Below are 27,591 nucleotides of genomic sequence, written 5' to 3' on the forward strand. Positions count from 1 at the left end.
TTTCTGTTCCTTATTTGAATGCAGGTTTTTAATTTTGTCACTTCTCCATTTGAAGCTTGTTATACAAATGGCACTTACAAAAAAAAATATCAAGGGAAAAAAAACTTGAACCAAATATACCAGAACGTGAGTAGTTGGTTTTTTTTTCAGAGCCACAACAGCCAAGGAAGAAAGGCAAGGAGGATTCTCGGCTTTTAAAAAATCGTTACATGGGAGAAGCCAGCTGGGGTTACAAGTTTCAAACAGTCATCCATGAAATAAGGGGTTTTGGGGTGGGGGTGCAGCATGAAGTATGAAGGCCAGCAAGTATTGAAGGATTTGGGGGGGGGTGGCAGACACTCAGCCCCCCAGCAGCCGCCCCCTTTCCCAAAGCTCTGTGTGTTTCCCTTGAGAATTCCCTGGACTTCACCACTCCCAAAATGTCCCGATAAATCCACGCAGAGCTCCTGGGCCACCCCAGAAGTGACCCTCCTTTCCTCGTAAGGCAAATCATTCCAGTTGCTTCAGAATTTAGCACCAAGTGCAGAAAAGGCCCCTGAAGGTGGCAAAGGGTGCATGGCACGTTTAAGGCTTGTAGCGTCCTCCCGCCTTGAGCAAAAGGAGGGCTGGTGCTTTGAATTTTGGCAACAGGAAAACCCAGGCGGGCTCCAGCCGTGGCTGCACGGGTGCTGATGGTCAGGTGGAGTTCAGTCACAAAGGGAATCTTTTCCTCCCTCTGCATTGCATGAGAAATCGGGGTGCTGGAACAGGCAGAGGCTGCCCAAGCAAAGAGCCACAGCTGGCGCCATCCAGATGTTTTGGGCCACTTGCCCCAGCCAACGTGGTTGAATGACGTTGTGGCAGATGGGAGCTGGGGTGCCAAACCTCTGGAGGGCCCCGGGTTGGCCGAGGGAAAGGAGGGGACCCCCAAAAAGGCAGCCCAGAAGAACAAACCAAGGTACACAAGACTTTTTCCAAACTCCCAAACCGTTAAGCAACATGCTACAAATGGATTATACAATACTGCAAATCTAGTACAGACAGTGGAGATGGGCTCTTCGGAAAGAGCATATATAAATAGACAAGAAACACGCTGTTTGGTCACCTTGGGTTGCCCCAGGAACCCCACAAGCAGAGCGATCGGCTGGGGGGCAAGAGGGGGTTCAGAGCAACCTTGGGGGGAAACCCTGGAAGAGGCACGTGAGGGGCTGCGGGGGGCAGAGAAGAGGTAGCCCCCAAGATGGGAGAGTGATGCCTCAATTCTGAAAAACCGCTTGGTGAAGAACGCTTAAGGGGTAGGGCAGAGATTCCAGTTATATTCAGGGGGGGAGGAAATGTGCTGTGCTATTACTGTGCAAAGGCTGCTAATTTTAAAAAAAGGCTGTCTATTCCTGTGAATTGAGAGCGGCAACTCGCTTCCCCCACAGAGTCCAGGAAGCGGTTGAAAAGTGTAGAGAGCCCCCTTCTCAAAGACCTCTGCAACATGGGTGTCACTGCCCCCTTTCATCACCTTTCCTGGCCTCTTCCTCAGCCCAAACCTCTGCTTCTGCCCCCACACAAACACAACTGAGATAAGACTCCCCTTGAGACACAAAGTCCCAGCCAGGAGAGGGTCACTTAGGAAGAGGGAAATGACACCGTCCGTGGCTCTGGGGCCATCCACTCCTTGTTGGGAGGCACGGAGGAGTAAAATAAAGGTCTTTCACGGCCCCCACCCCCTATCGGAGGCAAGGAAGAGGGACTGGTGCAGATCAGATGTGCAGTTTGACATCTATCAGATGCCGTCATGGACAGGCAGTAATTTCACAGGTAGCTGTGATCCCTTCTATTATTATTTCGAGATATCAAAGACAGTAATATAAAAGAGGGGAGGAAAGGGGCTCTAAGAACAACTTGCAGCACCCGAGGGACATGGAGAGGGAGAGTAAGGCAGTGGCACAGCTTTGTCAGTGCGGTTGTTTCAAGCCTTTTTACTCAAGAGATGCTCCCTGGGCACCTAAGAGCAACGGAGGGTGAGCTCTTCCTCAAGCTCAGCCCCCGACGAGATGAATGACGTAGCAGTGGTCCACCAAAAGCAGCTCGCTAATTTTTAAAAACGTGGGCAAAGCGTCTAGTCCTTATTAACTGTACTTAACTCGCTGGCCAAAGTCAGTCTCTATACTGACGCTCAGACTTATCCCACACACACCGTCCATCTGGCTGTCCCCCCGGACACTTCATGGAGGGACAAGGGGTGCCAGGAGAAGACTCCTCTGCCTGAGTAAGGAAAAGGAAGTGTTTATGAAAAAGCCAAGGAGGAAAGAGAGACAGACAGATCCTGACCGGCTACAGAAGAAGGGAGAAGCCCTTTTCAGGCTTATCCACATGGCCAGCATTGAACCAAGAAAGCGGAAACAGCAGAGGCTTCGCTAAACTAGCTTCTTGGCTTAGGTCAATACTAGAATCGCCCCACATAAATGGCATCAGGGGAGATGCCAATAAAGGGGGCGACAGAGGCTGATCTACTTTAGCGGGATTTATTCCCTTTCAAATTCAGAGGACCGAGTTTGGTATTCCAACAAAGCAACACACACACACCCCGCAAGAAGTGCACCGTTTCCTGCAGGTTAATTACATTTTTCCAGTTTCAAAGAGACAAGATCAACCCAAAACTTCTACGGCGGGAGAGAAGCAGCAGGACAGCTGGGGAAGGGAGCCTCTCTGTTTTAGGAAGGGAGGCAACCGAACAGGAAAAACAAGAGAAATTGGCAACTGAAAGTGAAGAGGGGAGACACAGAGAGAGGGGAGGGGAGAGGGCTGGGTGGATGGATGGAGAGCTTGGAACACAGAGAGGGAAGTGCTAAAGTGCATTTAATACTCCCAGAGGGTGGAGGGGTCGATTGTGTCGGCAGAGGCTTTGAGGACTCCGGCATGGTCGCCCTTCAAGTATTTCCCGTTCACTCGGATGGCCACCTTGTTGTAGTCGCAGAACTCGAAAAAGAAGTCCACCGGCGTGTCGCTGCTGCTGGAGACGGAGGCCTCGTTGCCCACCGTCCAGTACTTCCCAGTGGAATCTGGAAGCGGGGAAGGGAAAAGGGGTCACGCTGCTCTGCGGAGGAAGAATCTCCCTGGAACACTGAGCGCCAGGGGTTGCTCACATGGCCGCCCCCCTGCAGAGGGGGCTGAGAGAAACTCCAGTGCCCAGCAGGGCCAAGGGTCAGGTTGCTGGGAGTTTTAGTCCAGCAACATGGTACCAGAGCAGGCATGGCCAAACTTGGCCCTCCAGCTGTTTTTGGACTACAGCTCCCATCATCCCTAGCTAACAGGTCATGGATGATGGGAACTGTAGTCCCAAAACAGCTGGAGGGCCAAGTTTGGTCATGCCTGTAGCAGAGGTACCTCAGGGGACACGGAGGGCTAGAAATGTGGCTCCTCTTTTCAGAAGGAAAGAAGACATTCTTGCGGAACGTCAATGCAGCCCTGCCTAGCGCCCAGAGTTTCCCAAACATGGGTCTCTAGCTTTTTGGGGGGGACTACAACTCCCATCATCCCTAGCTAGCAGGACCAGTGGACATGGATGATGGGAATTGTAGTCCACAAACAGCTGGAGGCCCACGTTTGGGAAACCCTGGGCTAGCAGAACCAAAGCCAAGCCCCTCACCCCAAGGAGGAGTTCCCCACCTTTGATGTTGTAGGCCCCGTCGTTGAACTCCAGCTGGAAGACGTCGTAGGAGGAGCGGTTGGAATCCAGGGTTCCTGTCACTTTCCGGCAGCCGATGAAGCCATGCTCCCCCCGCAGAACGATGATGGGCCGGTTGATCAGCTTCATGAGGAAGTGTTCTGTCTCACCTGTCCGTCAGGGAAGACAGAAGGAGGGTCATGGGCCGGGAGACGGGTTCGAATTGCAGGCCAAGGAGATTCCAACTAAACAGCAGGAAGGACTTCCTGGCTGCAAAAGATCTTGGACAGCAGCAAACTCTCCTTCCTTGGAGGTTTTTAAGCAGAGGCTGGATGCTCCTCTGTCAGGGATGCTTGAGCTGCGATTTCTACACTGCAGGGCGGGCTGGACTAGATGACCCACAGGGTCCCTTACGACTCTATAGAGACTGTTGGGAAACTTCAGCTGGAGCAGAATTCAGAGGCCCAGCTCCTGGCAGGAACAAGACTTGACGGAGGGCATTGCACTGCTTTTGAGCGCTCGGTTTTCACCTCCATGGCCTTGCATAGCTTGGGGACTCAATATACTTTTCCCCATGAGATCCTACCCAGACGCTTTGACCCTCAGAGGCTCTCTTTCGAGAGAAGTCCAGAGGTTGGTCACCTTCCTTCTAAGCAGCAGCCCCCTCCTTAACAGCCATGATGGGGAGCAGGGCTATGCTGGCAGGCGCTGATGGGATCTGTAGTCCCCAAACGGCTGCAGAGTACCACATTGGGGATGGCCAACTCCTGCACACGCCAGATCAGTCCTAGACCAGGCGGACGCTCTTGGCTCAGTCAGACTCTGGTACTGTCTTAGAGGAAGGAAGAACACTCGGGAAAACAGGCTTCAGTTATGCCAGGGAAGAGCTTCCCCTCTTAAGTTTTGCCAGCGATTAAAAAGAATAAGGCATTCTTCTTTCTCGGGGCATTTCCTGGCCTTCGATTCTGCTGCTCAGAAATTCCCCACTTACTGTTATCACGAGATCATTTTTACTCTGGCTTTTTAATCTCCACACACAGCCTCGATACCTTTGCAGATAGAAATACAGTCATACCTTGGGTTACAGATGCTTCAGGTTGCATTTTTTCGGGTTATGAAGCATCGAAACCCAGAAGTACCGGAACGGGTTACTTCCGGGTTCCAGCGGTCGCACATGTGCAGACTCGCAGACGCGGGTTGCGAACGCTACGGGTTGCATATGTGCATCCCGCACGGTTCATGTTCGCAACCCGAGCATCCACTGTATACAAGCTTTTCGTATTCGTATTGGCCTCATCTCCCCATGACTCGTAAGTACCTAGGGTGCACAGGACAATTTTATATCTCCCTGCTTGCTGTCAGATACCAATCCTGCTACAACATACGTTTCTGGATTCTGCAAAGCAGCGCTCAAGATCTGACGGATGATGACCTGTGCCACAAACTAGATTTAATGAACACTCACATCAGAGTGCTCTCTAAATTGATAGTTGTAGTCTTTTATATACTAATCTTTTATCCTCTTTCATATCCGTTTAATGTTCCTAACCCTTCTTTCAGATTCTTATAGTCTTTTAGATATACCTTCTGTTTTAATACTTTTAAGCTTTCCAAAACGTTTTACAGATTCTAAATGATTGTACCACCCCCCTCTACTTATGCAAGTCTAGGACAGTATTAAAGATCTGATTGATACAAAATAAAAATAATTCCTTCCAGCAGCACCTTAGAGAGCAGCTAAGTTTGTTCTTGGTCTGAGCTTTTGTGTGCATGCACTCTTCTTCAGATACACTGAAACAGAAGTCACCGGACCCTTATATATAGTGGGAGGTTGGGGAGGGGTATTACTCAGAAGGGTGGTGGGAATGAGTGATTGGCTGATAGGTGTGGTAAACCTGTTGACGACTGTTAACGACTGCAATTGGTCTTACAGGAAAAAGCAAGGGGTGAGATGGCTAAAAACAGCTTAATCATGTATAATGAGATAAGAATCCAATGTCTCTATTCAGACCAGGTCTCTCCATGGTTTTAAGTTTGGTAATAAGCTGCAATTCAGCAACTTCTCTTTCCAGTCTATTTCTGAAATTCTTTTGTAATAAGACAGCTGCTTTGAGATCTTGTACAGAATGTCCTGGGAGATTGAAGTGTTCTCCTACTGGTTTCTCTGTCTAGTGATTCCTGATGTCAGATTTATGTCCATTTATCCTTTGGCGTAGGGTTGGGCCTGTTTGTCCAATAGAGAGAGCTGAAGGGCACTGTTGGCATTTGATGGCATGCACAATGTTAGAAGATGAGCAATTAAATAGTCCTGAAATGGTATGTTTGATGTTGTTGGGGCCAGTAATGGTGTTGTCCGGGTGTAAAGGTAAAGGGACCCCTGACCATTAGGCCCAGTCGTGGCCGACTCTGGGGTTGCGGCGCTCATCTCGCTTTATTGGCCGAGGGAGTTGGCGTACAGCTTCCGGGTCATATGGCCAGCATGACTAAGCCGCTTCTGGCGAAACCAGAGCAGCGCATGGAAACGCCGTTTACCTTCCCGCCGGAGCAGTACCTATTTATCTACTTGCACTTGCTTTCAAACTGCTAGGCTGGCAGGAGCAGGGACCGAGCAACAGGAGCTCACCCCGTTGCGGGGATTCGAACCGCCGACCTTCTGATCGGCAAGCCCTAGGCTCTGTGGTTTAACCCACAGTGCCACCCGCATCCGGGTGTATGTGGCAGTAAAGTTGGCATCTGGGTTTATTGCAGGCTTGATTGATACAAGCTTTTTAAAAATAGCAATACTCAGCCAGAAGATGGCAGAGGTTGTAGCTTTTCAGGGAGAGCATGCAAGGCTGATGGTGAACCTCATCTGCATCAAAGGACTGTGGTTTGAGGCAGGGGAGGGGCACCTGTAGGTGGGGGCTCTTGCTGCTGGGCCCCCAACCCCCTCGGCTCCAGGTATTGCAACTTATTACCAAACTTAAAACCGTGGAGAGACCTGGTCTGAATAGAGACATTGGATTCTTATATAGGAATTGGGAATGGGTGAATGGTCAGGGATGATGGGGGGGGGGCCAGGGATCCAGCCTCACTTGGAGGAGTCCTGCAGGCTCCCCATCTCTGGTCTAGGGCAATAAGGTCTTGTCCGTCACGCACCCTGGGCATCCCATGGATCTAAGTCCCCCCCCCAACTCCCCCCACTTCCAAAGCCAAAGAATCCTTACTAGCTGTCTCCACCGTGGCGGCCAGCTGCCCGTTCTTCTTTGCTGTGACGTATTTGCCATTTGCCGCTTTCAGGGTGATGCGCCGATCGCACCACTCGATGTCAAAGTAGCAGTTGGCATTCCTGCTGTGGCAGAGAGAGCGCATGAGCGTGAGAAGCAACAGCCCGGCCATTAAGGTTTTATTCTTTTGGGGTGGGGAAGGGTACGCGCACAGCTTGGAGCCCCTGACTCAGCTGCTCTGGGGTTCGCTTTCCATGCAGGGAGTGTGGGATGTCATATATAAGTAGCAGTCAAGTACTACTTGTTTTCCTAGAGTGGAGATGCGGGGGAATGTTTGGTCCAGCCAGTCGAAAACTTCCTGTTTCCTCCTGGCCTGGAGCATCCTTCCCCTTGCATGTGACTAGAGGTGGGCTTGACCTTACCTGCCCAGGTAAGAAAAGGGACAAGGCAAGCAGAACTATCTCTCTCTTTGACTTCCTCGTCATTGGAGCAGCTTTTTAGCTAGAGATGCACTGGGATTATCCCCACATGGGATAGATCCACATGGATATACTTTGTAACTAAGTCTGCCTTCAGGGATCCAACTATGATCTGATGTGAGTAAAATCTTTTATATACTTTACACAAGATTGTGGCGTGTTTATTTTAAGAGAGATATAAGGGAACTTACTAGGAACCTAATAGTGAGAAGCTTACACGAGCCTGCAACCAGCTACCCGCCATGCGTTGAAAAGGGCAAAGTAAAACTCTAAGTAAAGGAACTTGCTAGCGCAAGTTAGGAAGGATATTAATAAACAATATATCCTCTCCCTGAACATTCCCACAGGGAGAAGTGGGGCCCCCTGCGCTTTGTGTGGCCTCGATCCACACAGAGGAAAGCAAGTGGTTGGCTGGCACACGGGCATGACAGCATTGTATGGCAGCAGCTGGAATTTTACAAGCCACCCTGGTGATCAGGTTTTCAGACTCAGGTGACAATTTCAAGGAAGCTTAGATTTCTCTTTCCAGAGAGGTATCCCTCATTAGTCTCTTGCAGCGACAGCAGCAAGAGAGTTTTGTGGCATCTTCAAATACTAACATAAGCTTTCATGGACTTTGCTTTTGTTTACTTGCATTTGATTAAGTAGACTGTAATCAAGAAAAGATTATGCCATAAGGATGATAATTCTCTAAGGTGCCACAAGACACTGTGTGTGTGTGTGTGTGTGTGTGTGAGAGAGAGAGAGAGAGAGAGAGAGAGAGACCCACATTCCCTATTCATAAACTGGGAAAGGGATTGAATTCAAAGGCTCTCCTCATCCCATGGTTTGTCTTATGCTCATTGAGACCAGGGCTTTTAGTGTGGTGGCACCCGCCTCCTTCGAATGCGCTTCCAGCAAACACCAGACAGGAACCTACCGTATTGCTTGAAATTCACCTGCTCACTCCGTCTTTCCTGGAAGAGTGATCCAGTTCTGTTGATGCCCTACTCTCCTCTATGGATTTATGATGCATCCCGTATTTGTTTTATTGACATAATGTTGTGGTTGATTTTGTGTTGTTCACCACTACAATTTATTTTCTTTTTTAAAAAGAAATGGGGTGTAGAAATTATGGCACTCGATAAGTTAAATAAAAAAACCAGCAACCTTTAAAACCCCCGAAAAATCTCTTATTCTAAACTATTTACAGGATGACAAGGATGCCCCAAAAGCTCATTCAGACACATTTGCCTAAAAGAGAACTCACTTAGTGGAGGCAGTGGATTGCACCCCCCCATTGGAGGTCAGGGTCCAGTATTTCCCAGTATAGGTCCGGAAGGTGCATTTCTTAGTATCTTTGTTGATTTCCAGTTGGAAGGTTTCCTGATCGCTCTCCTCGTCCTGATTGGCAGAAAGGTCCATTCCTAAGAAAGGAGGGAAGGGAGTAAGACAGAAAGAAAGAGAGAAATGGCGTCCGTCAACCATGAAACATATTGGGTGGCCCAGATCCCTGTACTCTGCTTCATGTACTAAGTAGAACTGTGCACACTTGCTTCTGAATTGTGGTACACCCAGGCGCAACTATAGCTTGCTGTAAAGAGGATTTCAGAGGAGCCTGGAGCCGCCTTAAGGATGCCTTGCAAAATGAAACCTCAGCCGTTATTTTCAACGTTCCCTTACCACCCACTTTGGGCTGTGTTTGCAGCCAAGCTGACTCAGAGAAGACCTGGTCTGGGAGCTCCAGGGGCCTCGAAATCAAGAGAGACATAAAAATGAAGACCCCGGCCTAGAGGGGCCCCATCCCAGAGCGTGGGACTTCAGGCAGCAGCTAACTCTGGCTTTCCAAAAATTCAAGTCCTTGGCACAGTCAGGAGTAGCCTTGGAGGTTCTTGTTTGCTGCGAGAGCTAGACATAACAAGCAGGGCTCCCAGGAGAGAGGAAGCCAAGGCAAAATTTGCTTCGTCAGCAGATGCAGGCTCCAAAAAAAGCAAAAGAAACAGAAAGAGAGAGAGAGAAATAAAACAGCTTTCCAAAGCTGGGCAAGTCTCCACCTCCACACATGTTTTCCAGAGTTGCAATGCAAACACCCCGTTCTAGAGCACATGGCGTGAAGACGAGCGTTGGAAAATTCAGCACATGGTTAAAACTGTGGAACTCCCTCCCACAGGAACCAGCCTTCTTGGGGCCCCTGGGATTTCTGAGCGAGGAAAAAGGCAACCCCCCACCTGGCCAAGGGGTGGGGGTTGTTCAAGGGTCAGGGGTAGCAGTGTGCCCCTGGGCGCCACGCTGGCAGCCCCTGCTGTGGAGCCTTCTTGGACTCCACTGGCCCTGGAACTTTCAAGGCAGGATCCAGTTCCCTCACATCCCTTGGTGACACAGATTCCCATCAGGCCAAACGCCACGTTGGTTCTTTGCATCATTCCCACACTGAACCACCACACCTCCACAAACACACGCCTGGAATTAATTTGGGAGCCATCCTGGTGCTTTGGCATTTTTCAACATGGAAGTCAGCAAAACCACAAAGTTTCACACAAGTCACTGAAAGTCCCGAGCCTCATTTTGAAAGCAACGGAACAGGACAGCAACTGTGAAAATCCGTTTTGTGGCTGAGAATGCAATCCTGAAAGAAGTGGAGTCTACGGTGTAGGGTTGCCAGGTAAGGAGCATTCTAGCCCCTGAGATTTTCAGGCCCAAACCTGATACCTAGGAGTGGCCCCAAGTGATGTCACAGGACGGACCCTGGAGACGGAGGTTAATTGGGAGAAGGAAGCAGAGGAGCACAGATCTTGCTGAGTGTTGCGATTCCTGCATTGCAAGGGGTTAGACCAGGTATCCCCAACCTGCGGCCCTCCAGATGTTTTGGCCTACAACTCCCATAATCCCGAGCTAACAGGACCAGTGGTCAGGGATGATGGGAATTGTAGTCCAAAACATCTGGAGGGCTGAAGGTTGGGGGTGCCTGGGTTAGACTAGGTGATAAAGGGGCCCTTCCAACTCTGAATCTATGACTCTGCGCTAGAATTTGCAGCCAGCTCCTGTTCTGAAGGCTTGCAAGCTGCAATGCACAGTCTTCTTGGCGATTTTTAAATTCTTATTAAGGGCTTTCTCACCCACCTGCAGACTTCAGGTCAGAGCTGGAGGTCTGGCAACCCTAAAGAACGTAGGAACCTTTTCATCTGCCAAATGGGAGAATCCACTCTCAACCAGAACAGCTGGAGGCCCCCCAAATCTGCTCTCCCTGGGGCTGCACAGACCGCAGTCCCCCCCTCTGTGTCTGCATGTGGGCCCCCATCCTGTGGACCCGAGCTCCTCTCCCATCCCCCAAGGCAGCCCCAAGCTGCCTTTCAAGTTCCTCTCCACAGCTGGGGCTCATTCACATCTGGGAGCTGGAATTTCCAAGCTGAATAGGCCAGTCAAAGAATGCAGAAGTCATGTAGAAGGGAGGGGGGGAGGCTGGTTCTGCCGGGTGTCTCATGTAAATGGGATGTGGGGGTCGAGGAGACTGCACTGTCAGGGGCTCCACGCAACCCGGACCGGGGGAGCTTTTTCCAAAAGGGCTTCCAAAAAAGCATCACTGCTGAAAACGATGCCCATTGCAGAGATGGGGAAGGAAACAAAAGCCTCCCTTTGGACGCCACCTGGGCAAAGCTGGTCATCTGCTCTGCATCTCTCTGCCAGCAAAGCCAGGAGAATTATGTCCCTAGATTTCACTGGGTGGCCACTTAGACAAAAAGAGCAAACAGATTCGCATCTTCTAATTTGCACATAAGAGGTGCAAATTTGGGAATAATTACTATCAATTCAGAAAAGAAACATGTTTCGCCCTAGCAGGGTGCCTAACCCACCCCCCCAGCCCCCCTCACGCTTGCAGCTAGTTCCTATTTGCAAGGCTCGCTCAGGGAGGTCTGCGGTTGAGGCCACGGCAAAGTTCTTCTGAGATGGGGACCCCCGGCCCCTTAAGGCAGATGCGCCTGAGCTTGCCTTCTGAAGCGAGGGGGCAGCAAAGGGGCTTGTCTTTCTAAAAGGCACATGGCTAGAAGCCTGGGGCACAGCAGAGAGATTTCTCAAAACTGAAAATGCCGTCATGGCCAGGAGGGGCCCATTTTTTGCAAATCATATTAAAAACCATGGCCAGATTCCAATCATTTTGCTTCACCAATCAGGTGAATGGCTGAATATTTCCTAAGTGCCCCTGCTGGCAAATTCCCTGTGAAATTTGAAGCATTTTATAATTTAGAGAAAAGGCAAGGATGGGGTGACATGGAAGAACTTTATACAGTGGGCACTCGGGTTGTGAACGTGATCCGTGCAGGGCACACGTTTGCAACCCGTGGGTTGCGATTCAGCACTTCTGCACATGTGCAAAGTGCAATTTTAGTGCTTCTGCGCATGTGTGACCGCCAAAACCCAGAAGTAACCCGTTCTGGTACTTCTGGGTTTCGGCGGTCCACACCCCGAAAAAACGCAACCTGAAGCGTCTGTAACCTGAGGTATGACTGTACACTGATGCACGGCATGGAGAAAGTGATATTTTCCCCCCTCCCTCCCTCCCTCCCTCCTAACACTCTAACTCGGGGACACCCAACAAAGCTTCAGGGCTGATAAAGTCCTTCTTCATGCAGTGCAGAGTTAGACTGTGGAAGTCCCTCCCACATGATGGACACCAACTTGGATGGCTTTAGAAGAAGATTAGACAAATGCATGGAGGATGAGAGGGCGATTGATGGCTACTGGCCAGGATATCTCTGCCCTGGCTCCACAGCTGGAGGAAGCAATGCTTCTGAATCTCAGTTGTGAAAACCCCAGGAGGAGAGTGCGCTGCTCATGCGCTCAAAACCTGCCTTGTGGGTTTCCTAAATAGCATCTGGTTGGCCCCTGAGAGAAGGGGAGGCTGGATTAGATGGGCCCCTGGCCTGACCTAGCAGGCTCATCTAAGGGGGAAGGAGAGGGGAGTAAGGAGATCTCCCTTCTGGGGACAATCTGGGATGCAGGAGAGAGGCGGCCAAGAACAGCTTTGGGAAAGGGAAGACAGCTGCAATGGAGGGGGGGGGGAGAAGACCTGAGCCGTTTCCACAGCACAAAGGCAGCTGCTGGGTTGCCTTGGGAATAAGAGGCAGCTTTAAGGAATGGGAAGGTTGCTCCTCTCTGTTCCAGCAAGAGAAGAGGAGGACAATATCACTGACTCAACAAGTCTCCATCCTTGACTATTGGTTTGTATGAAGCGGCAAAGCTGCTATGGCTGGGCTGAGCGTCTGCCTGCAAGCAGCCCTGGTGTCTCCAGGTAGGGCTGCGGAAGACTCTCTTCCCAAAACCAGCCCACCATGGGAGACCAGGGCTGGGGACCCGGCGGCCGTCCATATGGACTGCAACTCCTATCATCAGCCCTGACCGTTGGTCATGCTGGCCGCTAGGCCTGATGGAAGTTGTAGTGCAACATAATCCAGAAGCCCCTCTGCTGCACCTCCTTGGCAGAGAAAACACGGAGCTAGGCAGAGCAGCTTCCGATGTTCACCCACATGCAAGAAGATCGTTTATTTTTCTGCTCCTTTCAAGGTTTTTATTTACTGCCTGTCATACTGGTCATCCCATAGACCAATTTGGCATATGGCCATTTGTCCACCAAGCCGGTACCACCCAGAGATGCCAGATTCTCAGACAACTGGCATTGTGTTGTTCCACACACACACACACACACACACACACACACACACTTTACTCTAGGACGGTCACATAGCCTCTGAGAAAACAAAAGCGCAAGTGAACCTTTTTTTTTTTTTTTTTTTTTTGCAAATATATCTGCAGAGAGCTCAGTAGACCACAGGCCTGGCAGCTCCCTTCAATGACCAAGGGTTCACAGAATTGCTAAGTGCTTTGAGCGTATATTTCTGCCTCGTTTTATATCTGCCAGAGCAGAGACCCAAAGACTTTCAGAGGGACCCTCGCCTAGGCAAAGGGCCTGAAAACTCCCTCTTCACTCTCCCTACAGAAGAACAGACTGCAATTCCTTGCTCCCAACTCCATAGTCAAGGCAGACACCCCTGAGGCCTTGGTGGGGGCTGGCTGGCCGGCCAGGGGGAAGGCCCTGGGCCACTCACAAATCCTCCAGCCTAAACCTTTGGCTCGCCTCCTTATGAACTGCTTTGCAACCCTGCCCAGGTACAGTGGAACCTCATTTTTCGAGCATCTTGGAAGCCGATCATTTCGGGACCCGAATGCCAAAAACCCGGAATCAATTGTTTCCATTTTCGAACGGCTTCCCATTTTCACCATTGAAAATGACATTCTCCTCTTTATACTGCCTATAGCTCTTTGGGGAGAAAAAGGAGGGATATGAATGCCATGAATATCATTATTGGTAAAAACAATTTCCCTAGCAATAGATAGGACGGAAAAAGGCACTAAAGATTTTTCCGTTTAGTGCTGTTTAGGGAAGAAGTTTTTGCAACCAAGATTTTAAGGGATGCGCCACTTTAGTGAGTAGCTGAGAAATAGGACTCAGGAGTGGGGCGGCAGAGAGAAAGGCTTCGGGACTCGCCAAGAATTTCCCGAGCCCCTGCCCCAAAAGCCAGCCGGGGAGTTGGGTTACATGGATTCATTGGAAAGGAATGCTGCCAGAACTGCAGCGAGCCTTCTTTCGAAGGAGGCCGAAACTTGAAACTGTGCAGGAGGGTCAAAAAATCAGGCAAAAACCCGACTCTGCTGGCTTGCCGGCCTTCCATGGACCAGCAAGTCTGCACTGCCGGCTTCCCCCACCCCACTTTGGCCTGCTCCAGCTGCTGCAGGGCTCCTCTAAATTCCTTATGATTCCTATGCAGAACCTCCATGGACAGGGCCAGTCTACCTTAGAATAGCAGAGAGAGCAAGTTTGCTTCCCTTTGGGGGCATCTGGCTGGCCACTGGGAGGACAGGAGGCTGGACTAGATGGACCTTATCCTGCAGGGTTCTTTGAAGGCTTAGCTTCATGGCTAATGCAGCCCAGCTGCCTCAAACCCCAGGATTTTGCCAGCAGGCAAACCTAAGCCTGGTGGTGTTTTTGTTCTTATTTTTATTATGTACAAGGTGTGACCAGAAAGTTCGGTGAATGGTCATAGAAATCAGACAGTGAGAAATATTCGAACATACATGCCTTAGGTAAAGGTAAAGGGACCCCTGACCATTAGGTCCAGTTGCGGACTACTCTGGGGTTGTGGCGCTCGTCTCGCTTTACAGGCCGAGGGAGCCGGCGTTTGTCCACTTCCGCAGACAGTTTTTCTGGGTCATGTGGCCAGCATGACTAAGCCGCTTCTGGCGAACCACAGCAGTGCATGGAAATGACGTTTTACCTTCCCGCCGGAATGGTACCTATTTATCTACTTGCACTTTGATGTGCTTTCGAACTGCTAGGTTGGCAGGAGCAGGGACTGAGCAACGGGAGCTCACCCCATTGCGGGGATTCGAACCACCGACCTTCTGATCAGCAATCCCTAGGCTCAGTGGTTTAGACCACAGGGCCACCCGGGTCCCTTACAGGCCTTCAAAGCAGGCCCCCTCTGATACAATGCACCGTTGACAACGTTTGTAGAACTGTTGGAACCTCTTTTCATACTGCTTTCAGTTCCCTCATCACAGCAGCTTGGATGTGTGAAATGTTGGAAAAATCTGTGCCCTTTCAGTGCTGATTTCAGTTTTGGAAAAGAAATCTGGTGGGGCCAGATTGGGAAACTATGGAGGGTAGGACAACTCAGTAACGTCAGTAATGATTTCACGCGGAATATGAATTTCTTCCGCTATCATTCAGATGGACAAATGCCGATCCCGCATCAATAACTCAGAAACTCTGTCAACATTTGCCACCGTTCTGCTCGTCAGATGGAGGGTCATCTTCGATGGTTTGCCACCCTTCACAGAAACACTTAAACCACGGACACACGGCCTTTCGAGTTACAGCTTCATCTCCCCACACAACTGTGAGCATTTCGTGGGTTTCCGCTGCCAATTGTACGTTCGAACATTTCTCACTGCCTGACTTCCGGTCACACCTTGTACTTTGTCTTCTTCAAATTGTAATTTTACATTGTGAACCACCCCAAGATCTATGGGTACGGGGTGGTATACAAATTTAATAACGATATAAAACACAATTAAGAAGAAACACTCGCTCCCGAGTTTCTCCTCCATTTCCCTTACACAACAGCATCCCAATTGTCCATACAGCTTTGCTCCCTTCCTTCCTTCCTTGCCCTGGCAAACCAATTTTGCACATCAGGCGTTTTGCAGCACCTCCAGCCTGTGTTTGCACCATCCACCTTTCCATGAGGACGGGAGGCGCATTTCCTGTCGCTGCCTTTGGAGCACCAGAAAGACAGCTGCCTGCCTTGACACGCCAGCTCCTCCCCGCTCTGGGTGCATCGGACACTTCAAGAAATTCATGCTGAGAAGCATCGGATTCTGAGGCTCTTATACATTTAGGAACATCTGCAAATTATTTCTTATTTCACTTGTCACAGAAGGGCAGAGGCACCACATCCCAAATATCTGACTGTTCCAGCTTCCAGTGTAGGTGCTGCTCAATGCCTTTCAGACATACCATGAGGACTAGAAGCTTGGTTTTAACAAAAGCAGAAACCTTAACTGGGGGGGGGGGGCAACACTAGCTCACACTTCATACAGAAAGGCCCCTGGTTCAGTTCCTGGCACCTGCGGGCAAAAATGGCCGGGGAGCGGGTGATGGAAAGCCCAGGCAGAGGGCCTTCTCGGTGGTGGTGCCCACCCTGTGGAATGCCCTCCCAGCAGATGTCAAGGAAATAAACAACTATCTGACTTTTAGAAGACATCTGAAGGCAGCCCTGTTTAGGGAAGTTTTTCATGTTTGATGTTTTATTCTGTTTTTAATCTGTTAGGAGCCGCCCAGAGTGGCTGGGGAAACCCAGCCAGATGGGCAGGGTATAAATAATTTAAAAATGTTGTTGTTGTTGTTGTTGTTGACATAAAGCCACTTCTAAGACGGGAAAATTAAAGTCACATTGACACAGCCCGAGCCACATTCTGTGCTGCTGCAGCAGATGAGGCTCCTGCCTGCAATGAAGGGCTGGCTATTATATTTGCCATGTCCGTTTCTTTCTCGCCTTTCCCAACTAGCCATTCTTCCTCAATGGAGTCTGAAAAGCGAGAGGTTCCTCGGGGGTCTCTCCAGCTGCCAGCCAGAGCGGCTTCAATGCTTCTGCCCCCCAGACAAAGGGAGATTCATGCCTAAGCAGCTGTTTCAGCCGTGATCTGCCAAAGTTTCCTAACAACTTCCAAAAGGCTGTGCTCCCTTTCTAGCACGCCACAACAGTGCACATCTGCAAAACACGTTCCTCTTAAGTGATTCACTAGTTAATATAAATGTGTGGCGTTTTCTTGGGGTTGCGGGTGGTTCCTCCGAGGAAATGTAAAGGTTTTTTAAAAAATGTACACAGGGAGGTGTCAGATCTTTGCCCTATATAGCAGCGTGGTGTAGTGGTTAGAGTGTTGGGACTGGGACCTGCGAGAGACCAGAGTTCGAATCCCTGCTCAGTCACAAAGCTCACCGGGTATGACCTTGGTAGCTGGGTTGCTGCCTCTCAGCCAAATCTACCTCGCAGGGTTGTTGTGGGGGGGAAATGAGGAGGGGGAGAAGCAGGTACTGCACCTTGAGCTCCTTAGAAGGAAAGGTGGGATAGAATAATGCAACAAATAAAAATAATAATTGATAAATAGTATTGCCTAGAGACTGGCAGCGGCTCTCTCCACCGTTTTGGGGGGCAAGGGGACACCCCTCCCCCTTGCCTGCAGTTTCTGGGGACTCAGCCTGCAGCCCTCTTCCCCTACAGACCTCCTCCAGAGCCCGAAGAGCATTGTTTTTATTTCCCTGTGATGCCTCTCCAAGTTGGAGCGCATCTGCCGATAACGGCAGAGTCAGACTTTTAATTACCCGTCTTGCCAAGGTCAGGCAGAGCCGCCAGAGAAGTCGGGTGATTTCCCATCTGGTATCCACGCAAGAGCGGCAATTAAGAAAAGGGAGAGAGAAGACACTTAACTTGTCTTTACCAGTTCCTGAAAGGGCTGAAGGAAGTTGTGGGAAGGGAGACTTGCAGAGAAGGGGCAGGCTGGAGCATCTAACGGCCACAGGGTCCTCTGGTCTCCCCCCGCAGCGCAGGATGTTTGTCGGCCGTATTCACAGCGACACAGGAATTCCAAACCAGAAACCATATTGGGCCAGATCCCGGAGGGAAGGGCTGAGGATCCAGCTGCTCTGCCCCAAATATCTGTTAAGAGCATCCCTGCCGGATGAGACCACAGCAGCTGGATCGCCCTCCTGTGCAAATGGCACACATCACGGGTGTGTGTGTGTGTGTGTGTGTGTGTGTGTGTGTGGACTAGATGGCCCTAGGGGTTCCCTTCCAACACTACAATTCTGTACAATTCTGTAACAAAAACTGTAGTGATGTATGTTGGAGATGCAACAACGGGGCAGGAACCTTTCTACATATGTGGTGGGAGTGCAAAAAGATAGTGGGATTCTGGGAAAATATCTATAATGAACTGAAAAAAGATGTTTAGGTTTTCATTTGAAAAAAAAACCAGAATCCTTTCTCCTAGGTATCATGTCAGAGGAGATAAAAAGAACGGTCAGAGCAATATTTATGTATGCAATTACGACTGCAAGGTTATTGATTGCCAGAAATTGGAAAAGCAGCAGCGTCCCAAGTAAAACAGACTGGTAATCTAAAATGATGGAATACTTCCATATTGCCGAACTAACAGGGAGGATAAGAGGAGATCTGGTACAAAAAGTGAATAAGGAGTGGGCTATCTTTAAGGAATACATCAAAATTTATGTGGGAAAAGTAGAATTTCTGACAGATATTGAGTGAATCCAGAAAATGATTAGAGTGAAAGGAGAGTAAAGTTAAGATAAAAGAAGAGATTAAAGAAATAATAAAATGCGTTTAAGCTAGTTGGAAAAATAAAGTAGCGTAACAAGAACGGCTGGAACTCAAGTCACTTGGTGGGTGTCCGTGTGGGGCAGGTGTGTAGGTATGTTGATATGTACAGTATAGGTAGGTATTATATAATGTAGGTATCTTTCATGTTATGAAAATTACGTAGTGTGTTGTGTACGTGTATTGTGTAACTGTATATGTATGTGTTTTATATGTTAATAAAATAAATAAATAAAACCAATTCTGATTCTAGGACTAGGCTTGCTCAGTGACTGGACCCCCTCTTGGGGATGGCTCCTCAAGCACCTGCCCTCGAGGGCACCAGGTTGGAGGAGGCTGGAAGAAAGGTCGAGTGTCAACACAAGAAATGGGAACTGCAGAAGGAAGAAGCTTCAAGGCCCAAAGTGGGGCTTCTTCTGGCAGTCGGGCGCAGCACCTTCCAAGCTGGGCTCCGGGAGCAACAGGAGACCGTCCCGAGTTTTTCAACAAGGTGAGGGATTGGAAGACAAGCTCCCTGGATCAGCTGGTTGGACATCTCCAACGAAGACCAAGCCACATGCACAGCAAGTGACACCTGGGGACGGTGTCCTTTGTTCAAATGGGAGCAGCAGCAAGATCTCATTGGTCTGGCGTGGAGAAGCAGGCATAATAATGTTATTATTTCTACCCCGCCCATCTGGCTGGGTTTCCCCAGCCACTCTGGGCAGCTTCCAACAAAATATTAAAATACAGCAATGCATCAAACATTAAAAGCTTCCCTAAACAGGGCTGCTTTCAGATGTCTTCTAAAAGTCTGGTAGTTGTTGTTCTCTTTGGCATCTGGTGGGAGGGCGTTCCACAGGGCAGGTGCCACCACCAAGAAGGCCCTCTGCCTGGTTCCCTGTAACTTGGCTTCTCGAAGGGAGGGAACTGCCAGAAGGTCCTCAGAGCTGGAACTCAGTGTCTGAGCAGAACGATGGGGGTGGAGACGCTCCTTCAGGTATACTGGACCAACACAGTTTAGGGCTTTAAAGGTCAGCACCAACAGGCATCTCAAAGATCTTCCTGACATGCAATGCCACAAACATGCAGAGGGTTTTCAGCAGACCCAGAAAGAGCTCATGGATACTTTGGTTGTGATTCTTGCATTGCAGGGGAGCTGGACTGGCCTGGCCACCGTTCTAAGATTTCCCCAGTGTGGGCTAGAAAACAAACCCCGCAGGGGCGAGATCAGAACTGTGCAGAAATGGAAGGAGTCTCGCAAGAGCAACAAGCCCTCAGGGCTCAGAGCTCTCCGCTTTGCTCCTAGGTCCGAATCGGCGCCCCAGATTTCCTCCTGAGTACAACTCTCTGGGGCAAGTCGTGGCAAGTCTCTGGCAGCCAGGAATGGCTCCGTGGGGCCATATAATCATATCCTGGAGGGAGCACGAGGACGCAACCGTGCATTTGCATTCCACGGGGAACAGGACAATTACAAGCCCAGCTGAGGAAGCCCTGCTGGTTACTCCTTGAAGCAAGCATGACATATGAGAGAAAACAAGCTCAGCCGCCTCTCCAGAGTCAGACCTGCTCAAAGTTCCCAAAAGTCGATTAAGCAAGAACTTAAACCTCACGCATTTTTATATACAGCGAGAAGAGACCCCCCCCTTGTGTGGCTACTCCAGAAGAAACCAGCTCTGGACCCCTTGGACTGGAGCAACAGTCTTGCAGGTGCAAATGGGGAAAGATTATTGTGGCACAGATGATTTAGATCCGTCCCAATCTGGGTTCAGGCCTGGCTGTGCGACCGAGTTGCTATTGGCCACCCCTAACAGACGACCTCTGCAGAGAGCAGGGTGGCGGGAGTGCTACCTGGCTCCTGCTTCTCTGTAGCTTTCAATACAATTGACGATGGTGTTCTCCTGGACTCTACGCTTCTATGCAGCAGTCGAAATCTGCCAGGTGCATTTTGCACCTGGCTATCAGCCACTTGCGACCAAGTGAGGATGCCCAGGTGCCAGGATGATGCCTGACATCTCCACCATCTATATCTTGCCTGTTTCCACACACTAACAGCACATCCTGCAGAACTCTGTCTGTGAAATTTTATCTGCCCAATCAGAACGAATTTCAGGAACCAAAACGTTTTATGGGAAGATACGACTGGCCCCAAAATGGAAACTAGGCATTCTGTTTTGGCAACTGTAACCTTGGTTTAAGAAGCCATTTGATGCCTAGCTTATATATCTAAGTTTGTAACACTCTGCCTACGGTACCAAGTCTAGAACAACATTAGGAGAGGGATCTCTGGCCTTCCCTGGAGACAGGGGCGCCCACTCCCATCACATGCACAAATCACGCAGTCAGGTTTCCGGGATTTGGGGGAAATGCAGAGATCATCACACCTGGAGTGCACTGGGTGAGCCTCACCTGGGAAAGCACATCTTCACAAGAAGTCCTTCCTCGTGAACCTATTAAGAGTTATTTGAGAGCATCAACAACCTACAACTCCCATGATCCCTAGCTAGCAGGGACGATGGGAATTGTAGTCTCAAAACATCTGGAGGGCCGAGGTTGAGGAAGCCTGACCTACACAAAGATTTGATCCAGCTGGCATTGAAAACTTGCACTTTCAGAAATCTTTTGTTTCACCAAAGGCTCCCAAGACAGACTACTTTGCTGGTAACTATGTAGAAGCAACTGCAATTCTGAGAAAATTCCAAGCGATTCTCCTGGGACTGCCAGCCCCCAGGTCCTCAAGCGAAGCCGGCTGCTTCCCCCTTTTCCCAAGGCCTCGCATTCCAGCTAAGTTCACCCTCATCAAGAGTGTTGGCGGCCCCCGCAGGGCTGGCATCTCCACCAATGCCAGCATGAGCCAGCTGTGCGATCAGGTGGATAATATGATAATTCACAAGGCTCATTCCCAGATTTGCAGCTCAGCCGAAATTAACCGGACAACAGCTTGTGGCCTGCTTGCCACCTGCTGCACCCCAGGAGCTGGGAGAACAGCAGCGGCGGGAAATGGGGTTCTAGTCCAAGTTGGGCACATTGTGATTTTCAACACACACACACACACACACACACACACACACAGCGCTTTCCCCATCCCACGCTTTTAAGAGGCAAAGCTTTTTAAGACACACAGCTCACACAGCCACCCTTCATAGGTCAAGGATGTGGAACATGTGCTCTCTAGATATCCACAACATCGTAAGAGCCTGCAGGATCAGGCCCATGGCCCACCTAGTCCAGCATCTTGACCTCTAAGTGGCTGAACTATGGCAAAGTAGCAAGTAGGATTCGGACACAAGAGTACTCTCCCCTTCCTGTAATTTCTAGCAAACTGAACTACAATGCCCATCACCCTTGACCACACAAGCTAGGGATGATGGGCTCTCGAGTCCAACAGACTCTGGAGGCCTCTGTTCCCGCCTTCCTCGTCCAAGCCACAGTCCTGCCGTCTTGCTCAAGCAAGGTCCCCAGAGCAAGCAAGTAGTCTGTGCCTGCTTGCCTCTTAGAGTAGCCAAATGGAGGAGTTTGGGGCCATCCAGCTGACAAGCAGCCCCCCAAAATTAAGCAAACTCACTGGCACATGAGATGGAAGACGGGTGCTGGCTCAGGCGGCTTCCAATGCAGGGCTAAGTCATGGAAGAGAAAGTTGGGTGCCAATGTCACCCTAGACTAAAAGGAACCTCCCCTGTTCAGAGCTAGCATGCTCCTGAACATATGGGAACATATGAACCTGGCTACAGGATCAGGCCAATGACCCATCTAGCCAGGTGCCTATTATGGGAAACCCAGCAGTTCTTGCTGCCTTGCCTTGGGGCTGCCTTGGGGCACCCAGCTGGCCATGGCAGGGGTGGGGACAGGATGCTGCGTCAGTGGTCTGATCCTGCTGCAGGGCTGTTCTTGTAGCTTCCATCTGCTCAGCATAGAATCGAGGTCTTGGGCAACCTGACGCCAGACAAAATGTAAGCCAGGAAGAAACAGCTACACAGATACAAGATGGGGGACACCTGCCTTACTAGTGAAAATGATCTGGGGGTCTGGGTGGACCACAAACTGAACATGAGTCCACAGTGTGATGCAGCAGCCAAAAAAGCTGATGCTATTCTAGGCTGCAACAAGAGAAGTCTAGTGTCCAGGTCAAGGGAAGTCAGGGCACCACTCGAATCTAGTCAAACCACACCTGGGATACTGTGTCCACTTCTGGGCACCACAATTTAAGAAGGACGTTGATGAGCTGGAAGGTTTGCAGAGGAGGATGAACAAGATGATTACGGGCCTGGAAACCATGCCTGATGAGGAATGGTTGAAGGAGCTGGATATGTTGTGTTTGTGTAGCCTGGATAAAAGAAGATGGAGAGATGATACGAGAGCCATCTTCAAAGATCTTAAGGGCTGTCACAGATGGAATAAACTTGTTTTCTCCTGCTCTGGAGGGTAGGACTCAAACCAATAGCTTCCAATGACAAGATAGGAGATTTTGGCTCAATATCACAAAGAGCTTTCTGACAATAGAGCAGACTCCCTTTGGGAGGTTGTGGCTCCCCTTCCTTGGAGGTTTTTAAGCAGAGGTTAGATGGCCATCTGTCATGGATGCTTGAGCTGACATTCTTGGAGGTCCCTTCTAACTCTGCAATTCTGATTCTAAGACTCACCTCCCACATTTTGCAAAAGGACCGAGGTGTATTCCTGGATGTGCTCCCCTGTAGCTTCAGGGGAAAGGGGCTAGGCGGTTGCAGAGTCATGCTCTGGAAACCGGCTGGTGCGGAAAGAGGGAGAAGCGTGCAACACCCTCTGCGTCATGGGGACCCGAGGAGCAGAGGAAGGCTGGATGGGAAGCGGGGAGAGGAAAGGAGCCGCTTTGGGAAGAGCCCTGCTCCACACAGGAAGCGCTGGGGAGGGAAGGGCGGGGGCAGAGGAAGGTGAACATCTGGCAAATGGACTCAGACAGGAACGGCAGCCAAGGCTTTCCGCCTCAGGGGCTCACACAGGAGAAGGTGCCTTAGTGCAGCAACCCCCAACAGCCAGCCAGGAAGGAAAGCCAAACTTCCAGTTAACACTTTCCTCTCAACCAGAAACTGCAAGCAGCGCCCACAAACTCCCATAAACCCAGAGATATGGAATTGTGGTGCAAGTTTTAATCTGTTTCTAGTCTCCTGCTGCTTTTTTAAAAAAAATGTTTTAAATGGTTGCTCTGAACTATATTTACTGATAATTTTATTGTTTCATTCTCTTTGCGAATCACTGAGATTGCTGGGGTTGTTGTTTGTTTACAATCGAGTGGTGTACAGTGGTACCTCGGGTTACATCTGCTTCAGGTTACAGACTCCACTAACCCAGAAATATTACCTTGGGTTAAGAACTTTGCTTCAGGATGAGAACAGAAATCGTGCTCCGGCAGCGCAGCAGCAACAGGAGGCCCCATTAGCTAAAGTGGTGCTTCAGGTTAAGAACAGTTTCAGGTTAAGAACGGACCTCCAGAACGAATTAAGTACGTAGCCAGAGGTACCACTGTATATGTTTTACGAAATAAATATGTGGAAAGCACGATGTCACTTAAAGGATCCGAGTGATTTCCCTTGAAGCTTGAATCTGTTTTGTTCTGAATTGTTTTATTTGATGTGTTGTGCCAGTAGGGTGCCTAGATGACCACAACCTGGGTTGAAGGTGCCATTTGGTGATTATCTTATATATCTGAGTTTCTGACACTGCTCAGGAGGAGCTTCAGAGTTTTCAGAAGTACCTGTGACATTTCTTTCTTTAAAAATCCCAGGGAGAAGAAGAACTCCCCAAACAGCCCATGGAGAACAGAGCGTCCTCAATGGCCACAAAAATCTCCTCCAGGCTGTTCTCGGGGATAATTCTGAATGGAAGCTCTCCATCCTGCAACCCTGTTGCAGAACCCACTTCGTCTTCCCTTGTTGCTGAAAGCTAGGAGGCGGTTCTGGGCTCCAAAGAGAGCCACTTTAGAGGGCACCCACCCCAAATGCCCTCCTGCTAAGTCAGCCCTTGCTTCGCACAGCCATTGACACCAGCATCGTTCCCAGAGCCACCGGCCTTGAATGGCAGCCAGCTGCTGCCACAAGCTCATCCCAGCATGCTGAACAGCCTCCCCACTTCCTGTGGGGAGGAGCAGCCCACCCCAGAGCCGCTCCCCCCCCCGGAACCTGTTTCTGTTTTCTCCCCAAAGTCCTTCCTTCTTCCATTCTAAGTGGTGTCCCATTAAAGGGGAGGGGGCTCGGCCGTAATGAGGGGCAGATGCTCCAAGGACCTTCGCCATCTGCCAGGCTCCGCTACTAATTAGGAGAGATGATGGGCAAGTATCTCATCCCCTTTTCTGCTCCAGACAAAGGCCACCCACCAACAGCGTCCTTTGGAACTGCGCTGGGGAACCGAGGGTGAAGAAATTGCATGCATGCTCGGGCAATGTTTGGGTGTGCGCATTGCATGTGTGTCCCGGCGCCCGTGTGTGTGTCTTGTGTTCTTCCTGGCCTGTCCCTCCAAATGGTCCACCGCTGCCCCCACAATCCTGGATCATATTAGAGCTTTGATCTGTTGAAAAGGCATGGTATCCACACACACACACACTTCCAAAATTCTTTTTGCAATGCTTGATATTTCTGAAAGGCGATGAAGAACCTCAGCGTAACCCAACGCAGCTGAAAGCAGGATCCCACCGCAAATCCATGTCATTCCTATCACGGTGCGCCACCAACAATTGAATAAAGGGTCCATACATTACATGACATGGAATTAATTTGCAGGGTGGGGGGTGGCAAGGAAAGTGAAGCCCTGCCTGTGCAAGCAACCATCCAACTGCACATGAATGGAAAATCTGTAAGGAAACCAGAGGGTCCTTAATCATTCCCAAGTTCATGTTCCAATATGCATCCCACTCCCCAGGCAGGCACACCCACAGAGATGCAGTCTAAAGAAAGCCCACCAATATGGCAACAGACCAGCCTTTCTGGATTAAGATCAGGAGCCCATCATCTCATTCCCAGCAGCAGCCAATCAGAGGCTTAAGGCTCTCCCAAACCCCTTTGTCCCAACTGTGTGAAAGACAAAGAGAACGCCGTTGTTTTAGTACAAAAATGCAAAAAAAAGGAGATAGAGGCCAGTGCACTGCTGAACTGCAGGCCTTGCTTGACAGCTATTGAAAACTTCCAGCTTTGAAATGCAATTGCATCCTGAAAACTACGTATCTGCAATAGCAAGATGCAGGGATCTCAAGACTGCCCCTCTGCACACGTTTCTTCTGCGACTTTCCATCACCTGCCAGGACATCTGATCCACCTCAAGAGGATGCAAAGATCCATCCTTTTTTCACCAGCCAAGACATCATCTGCACGGAATTCCCTCACCCCTGTGGTACTTTCCTGCCAGAAAGAATCCCATGGAATGCTTATCTCCCAGCTCCGAAGGAACCACAACCACTACAATAAGGGGCACATTGTGCAACCCAAATGGTTATGTTATGTCTACACTAGCCAGAGAGCTGGAATGAGGTGGCCGTGCATAATTCGGTTTCGGCATGGCCACACCCACTCTGGCCTTTGGGCGAAAAGAGGTCCTGTCGTCACCGCTGATCACAGAGTTCATCTCACATTGAGAAGAGGGACCAGCAGGCACAGAATGGAAGAACATTCCCCTCTTATGCATGCAGAACGAAATCTCGATTTTCCAGTATTCAGAGTGTAACCATTTGAATATTAGTCATTCCATCACCATTGAATTGGGCACTGCTTCCCAGAGGCACAAAAGGCTTTTCATGGATTAAAGCAAGGGGTTTCAAAGTGGGCAGGATCACACCCCAGGGGGAATTACACAGGGGGTGCTAAGAGGCAACGGGGAGGTAGGAGGGTGTGGGATGATGCATTGATCGCTTATTTAAAATTGACCAAACTAGAACCTAGAGCAAAACACCTCTAGCCTCATATTTAATTTTTTTACTGTTGTTCTCGCTTTCAAGGCCATTTCCTTTGGGATCTCGTTTGTTCATATTTACAATGCTGAGTTGTCACAAGATAGTGACTTTTAAAACTTTTTTCCTGTTTCGATACAGCGGTATACAAATATTTTTAAAACAAATATTGGCAATAGCTGGCATCATGGATCGAGTTCCTTCAATTTCATTAAACTAAATACAGTACTTTCAATTGGATTTTGAACAAGTGTGCAATTAACTGTCACTGCCTTGAATTTTATTGTGCTATCACCTTCCTGAAAACCATGATATTGAATAATGCTTTTTTTACAGAGTTGGGGGCACTGGGGAGAAATTCATGGATCCAAGGGGGGCAATGCTCCCCCCCCCCAAGTTCAGGAACAGCTGCATTAGAGTGAACCACAATGCACAACCCTACTAGCGACAAGAGAGGTGAGCAGGGATGGTTTGGGCAGGAGAGTTTTCAGGTTTGCTTTCAATCAAAGTGTGGAACAAAATTATTCCCTCCCCCTGCTTGTGGGAGGGGAGGAGGGGAAACCCAGTCAGAAGAACAAATGGGTCCCAGCTGCAAGCTCAGAGCACAAGCCGCCACTGTTGATTCAGTGCTGGGTAAGATGAGCTGGAGGGAAACAAACTCTCTGGTTTCTGAGAGAGGGAGCAGAGATTGCATTGCAAGGAATTGCTAACTGCTATTTACTGGCCATGGCGGAACTGTGGGTTATTGCTTTTCTCTTGCCGTTTCTTCTGCCTACCTTTGGGGGGAAAGGGGAGGGGGGAGGACAAAGGAATCAATCCTCAAATCACAACAGGAAAAGGGGGGAAGAGAGGGTGTGTGTGAAGGCAGCGGTCAGGATAGGCGATCCTCCTTCTTCCCATCACGGGGCTTTCAAACTGAGGGGCAGCGTTGCCAGGCAAATGGCTTAAAGAAGGCAACTCCTTTTTAAGGTCGGGATGCTTGCTCCAGAGAGCAAAGGTTCACCCAAGTTTAGAAGTGAGTTTTGGGGTGGGATGGGGGAGAGGAAAGGCCACACTTTATGGGCCTCAGGTATTTACAACATTGCAACAGGGAGAGGGACAAGGGCTTGTCTTATCTGGCGTGACAGATCAGGACAAACAGCCAAACCTCCTTGTGCCTCCTCCTCTTGCGTAGAGCAGGAGTCAGCAAACCTTTTCAGCAGGGGGCCAGTCCAGTGTCCCTCAGACCTTGTGGGGGGCCGGACTATGCTTGGGGGGTGGGGAATGAACGAATTCCTATGCCCCACAAATAACCCAGAGATGCATTTTAAATAAAAGCACACATTCTACTCATGTGAAAACACGCTGATTCCTGGACTGTCCACGGGCCGGAGTGAGAAGGCGATTGGGCCGGATCTGGCCCCTGGGCCTTAGTTTGCCTACCTGTGGCATAGAGGGTTTATTTTAATAAAGG

The 27,591-nt window shown here is 49.8% G+C and overlaps 1 protein-coding gene across 2 annotated transcripts in view; it reads right to left on the minus strand.

Annotated features, from left to right (window-relative positions):
- FSCN1 (fascin actin-bundling protein 1) overlaps positions 1-27,591 on the minus strand; it is a 43,366-nt gene continuing 15,775 nt past the window's right edge. The window contains exons 2-5 of one of the 2 annotated variants that reach the window (XM_080981134.1): positions 8,572-8,728; positions 6,844-6,968; positions 3,640-3,807; positions 1-3,032 (exon numbers count right to left, since the gene is read on the minus strand). In XM_080981134.1, the coding sequence (XP_080837260.1) occupies positions 2,830-3,032; positions 3,640-3,807; positions 6,844-6,968; positions 8,572-8,728 (653 nt within the window). In that variant the 3' untranslated portion in view covers positions 1-2,829. The remainder of the gene's footprint in view (positions 3,033-3,639; positions 3,808-6,843; positions 6,969-8,571; positions 8,729-27,591) is intronic. The other variant, XM_080981135.1, reaches the window with a different exon arrangement.

Source organism: Podarcis pityusensis (assembly GCF_964106645.2).
Source record: "Podarcis pityusensis genome assembly, chromosome: 14".
NCBI lineage: Eukaryota > Metazoa > Chordata > Lepidosauria > Squamata > Lacertidae > Podarcis > Podarcis pityusensis.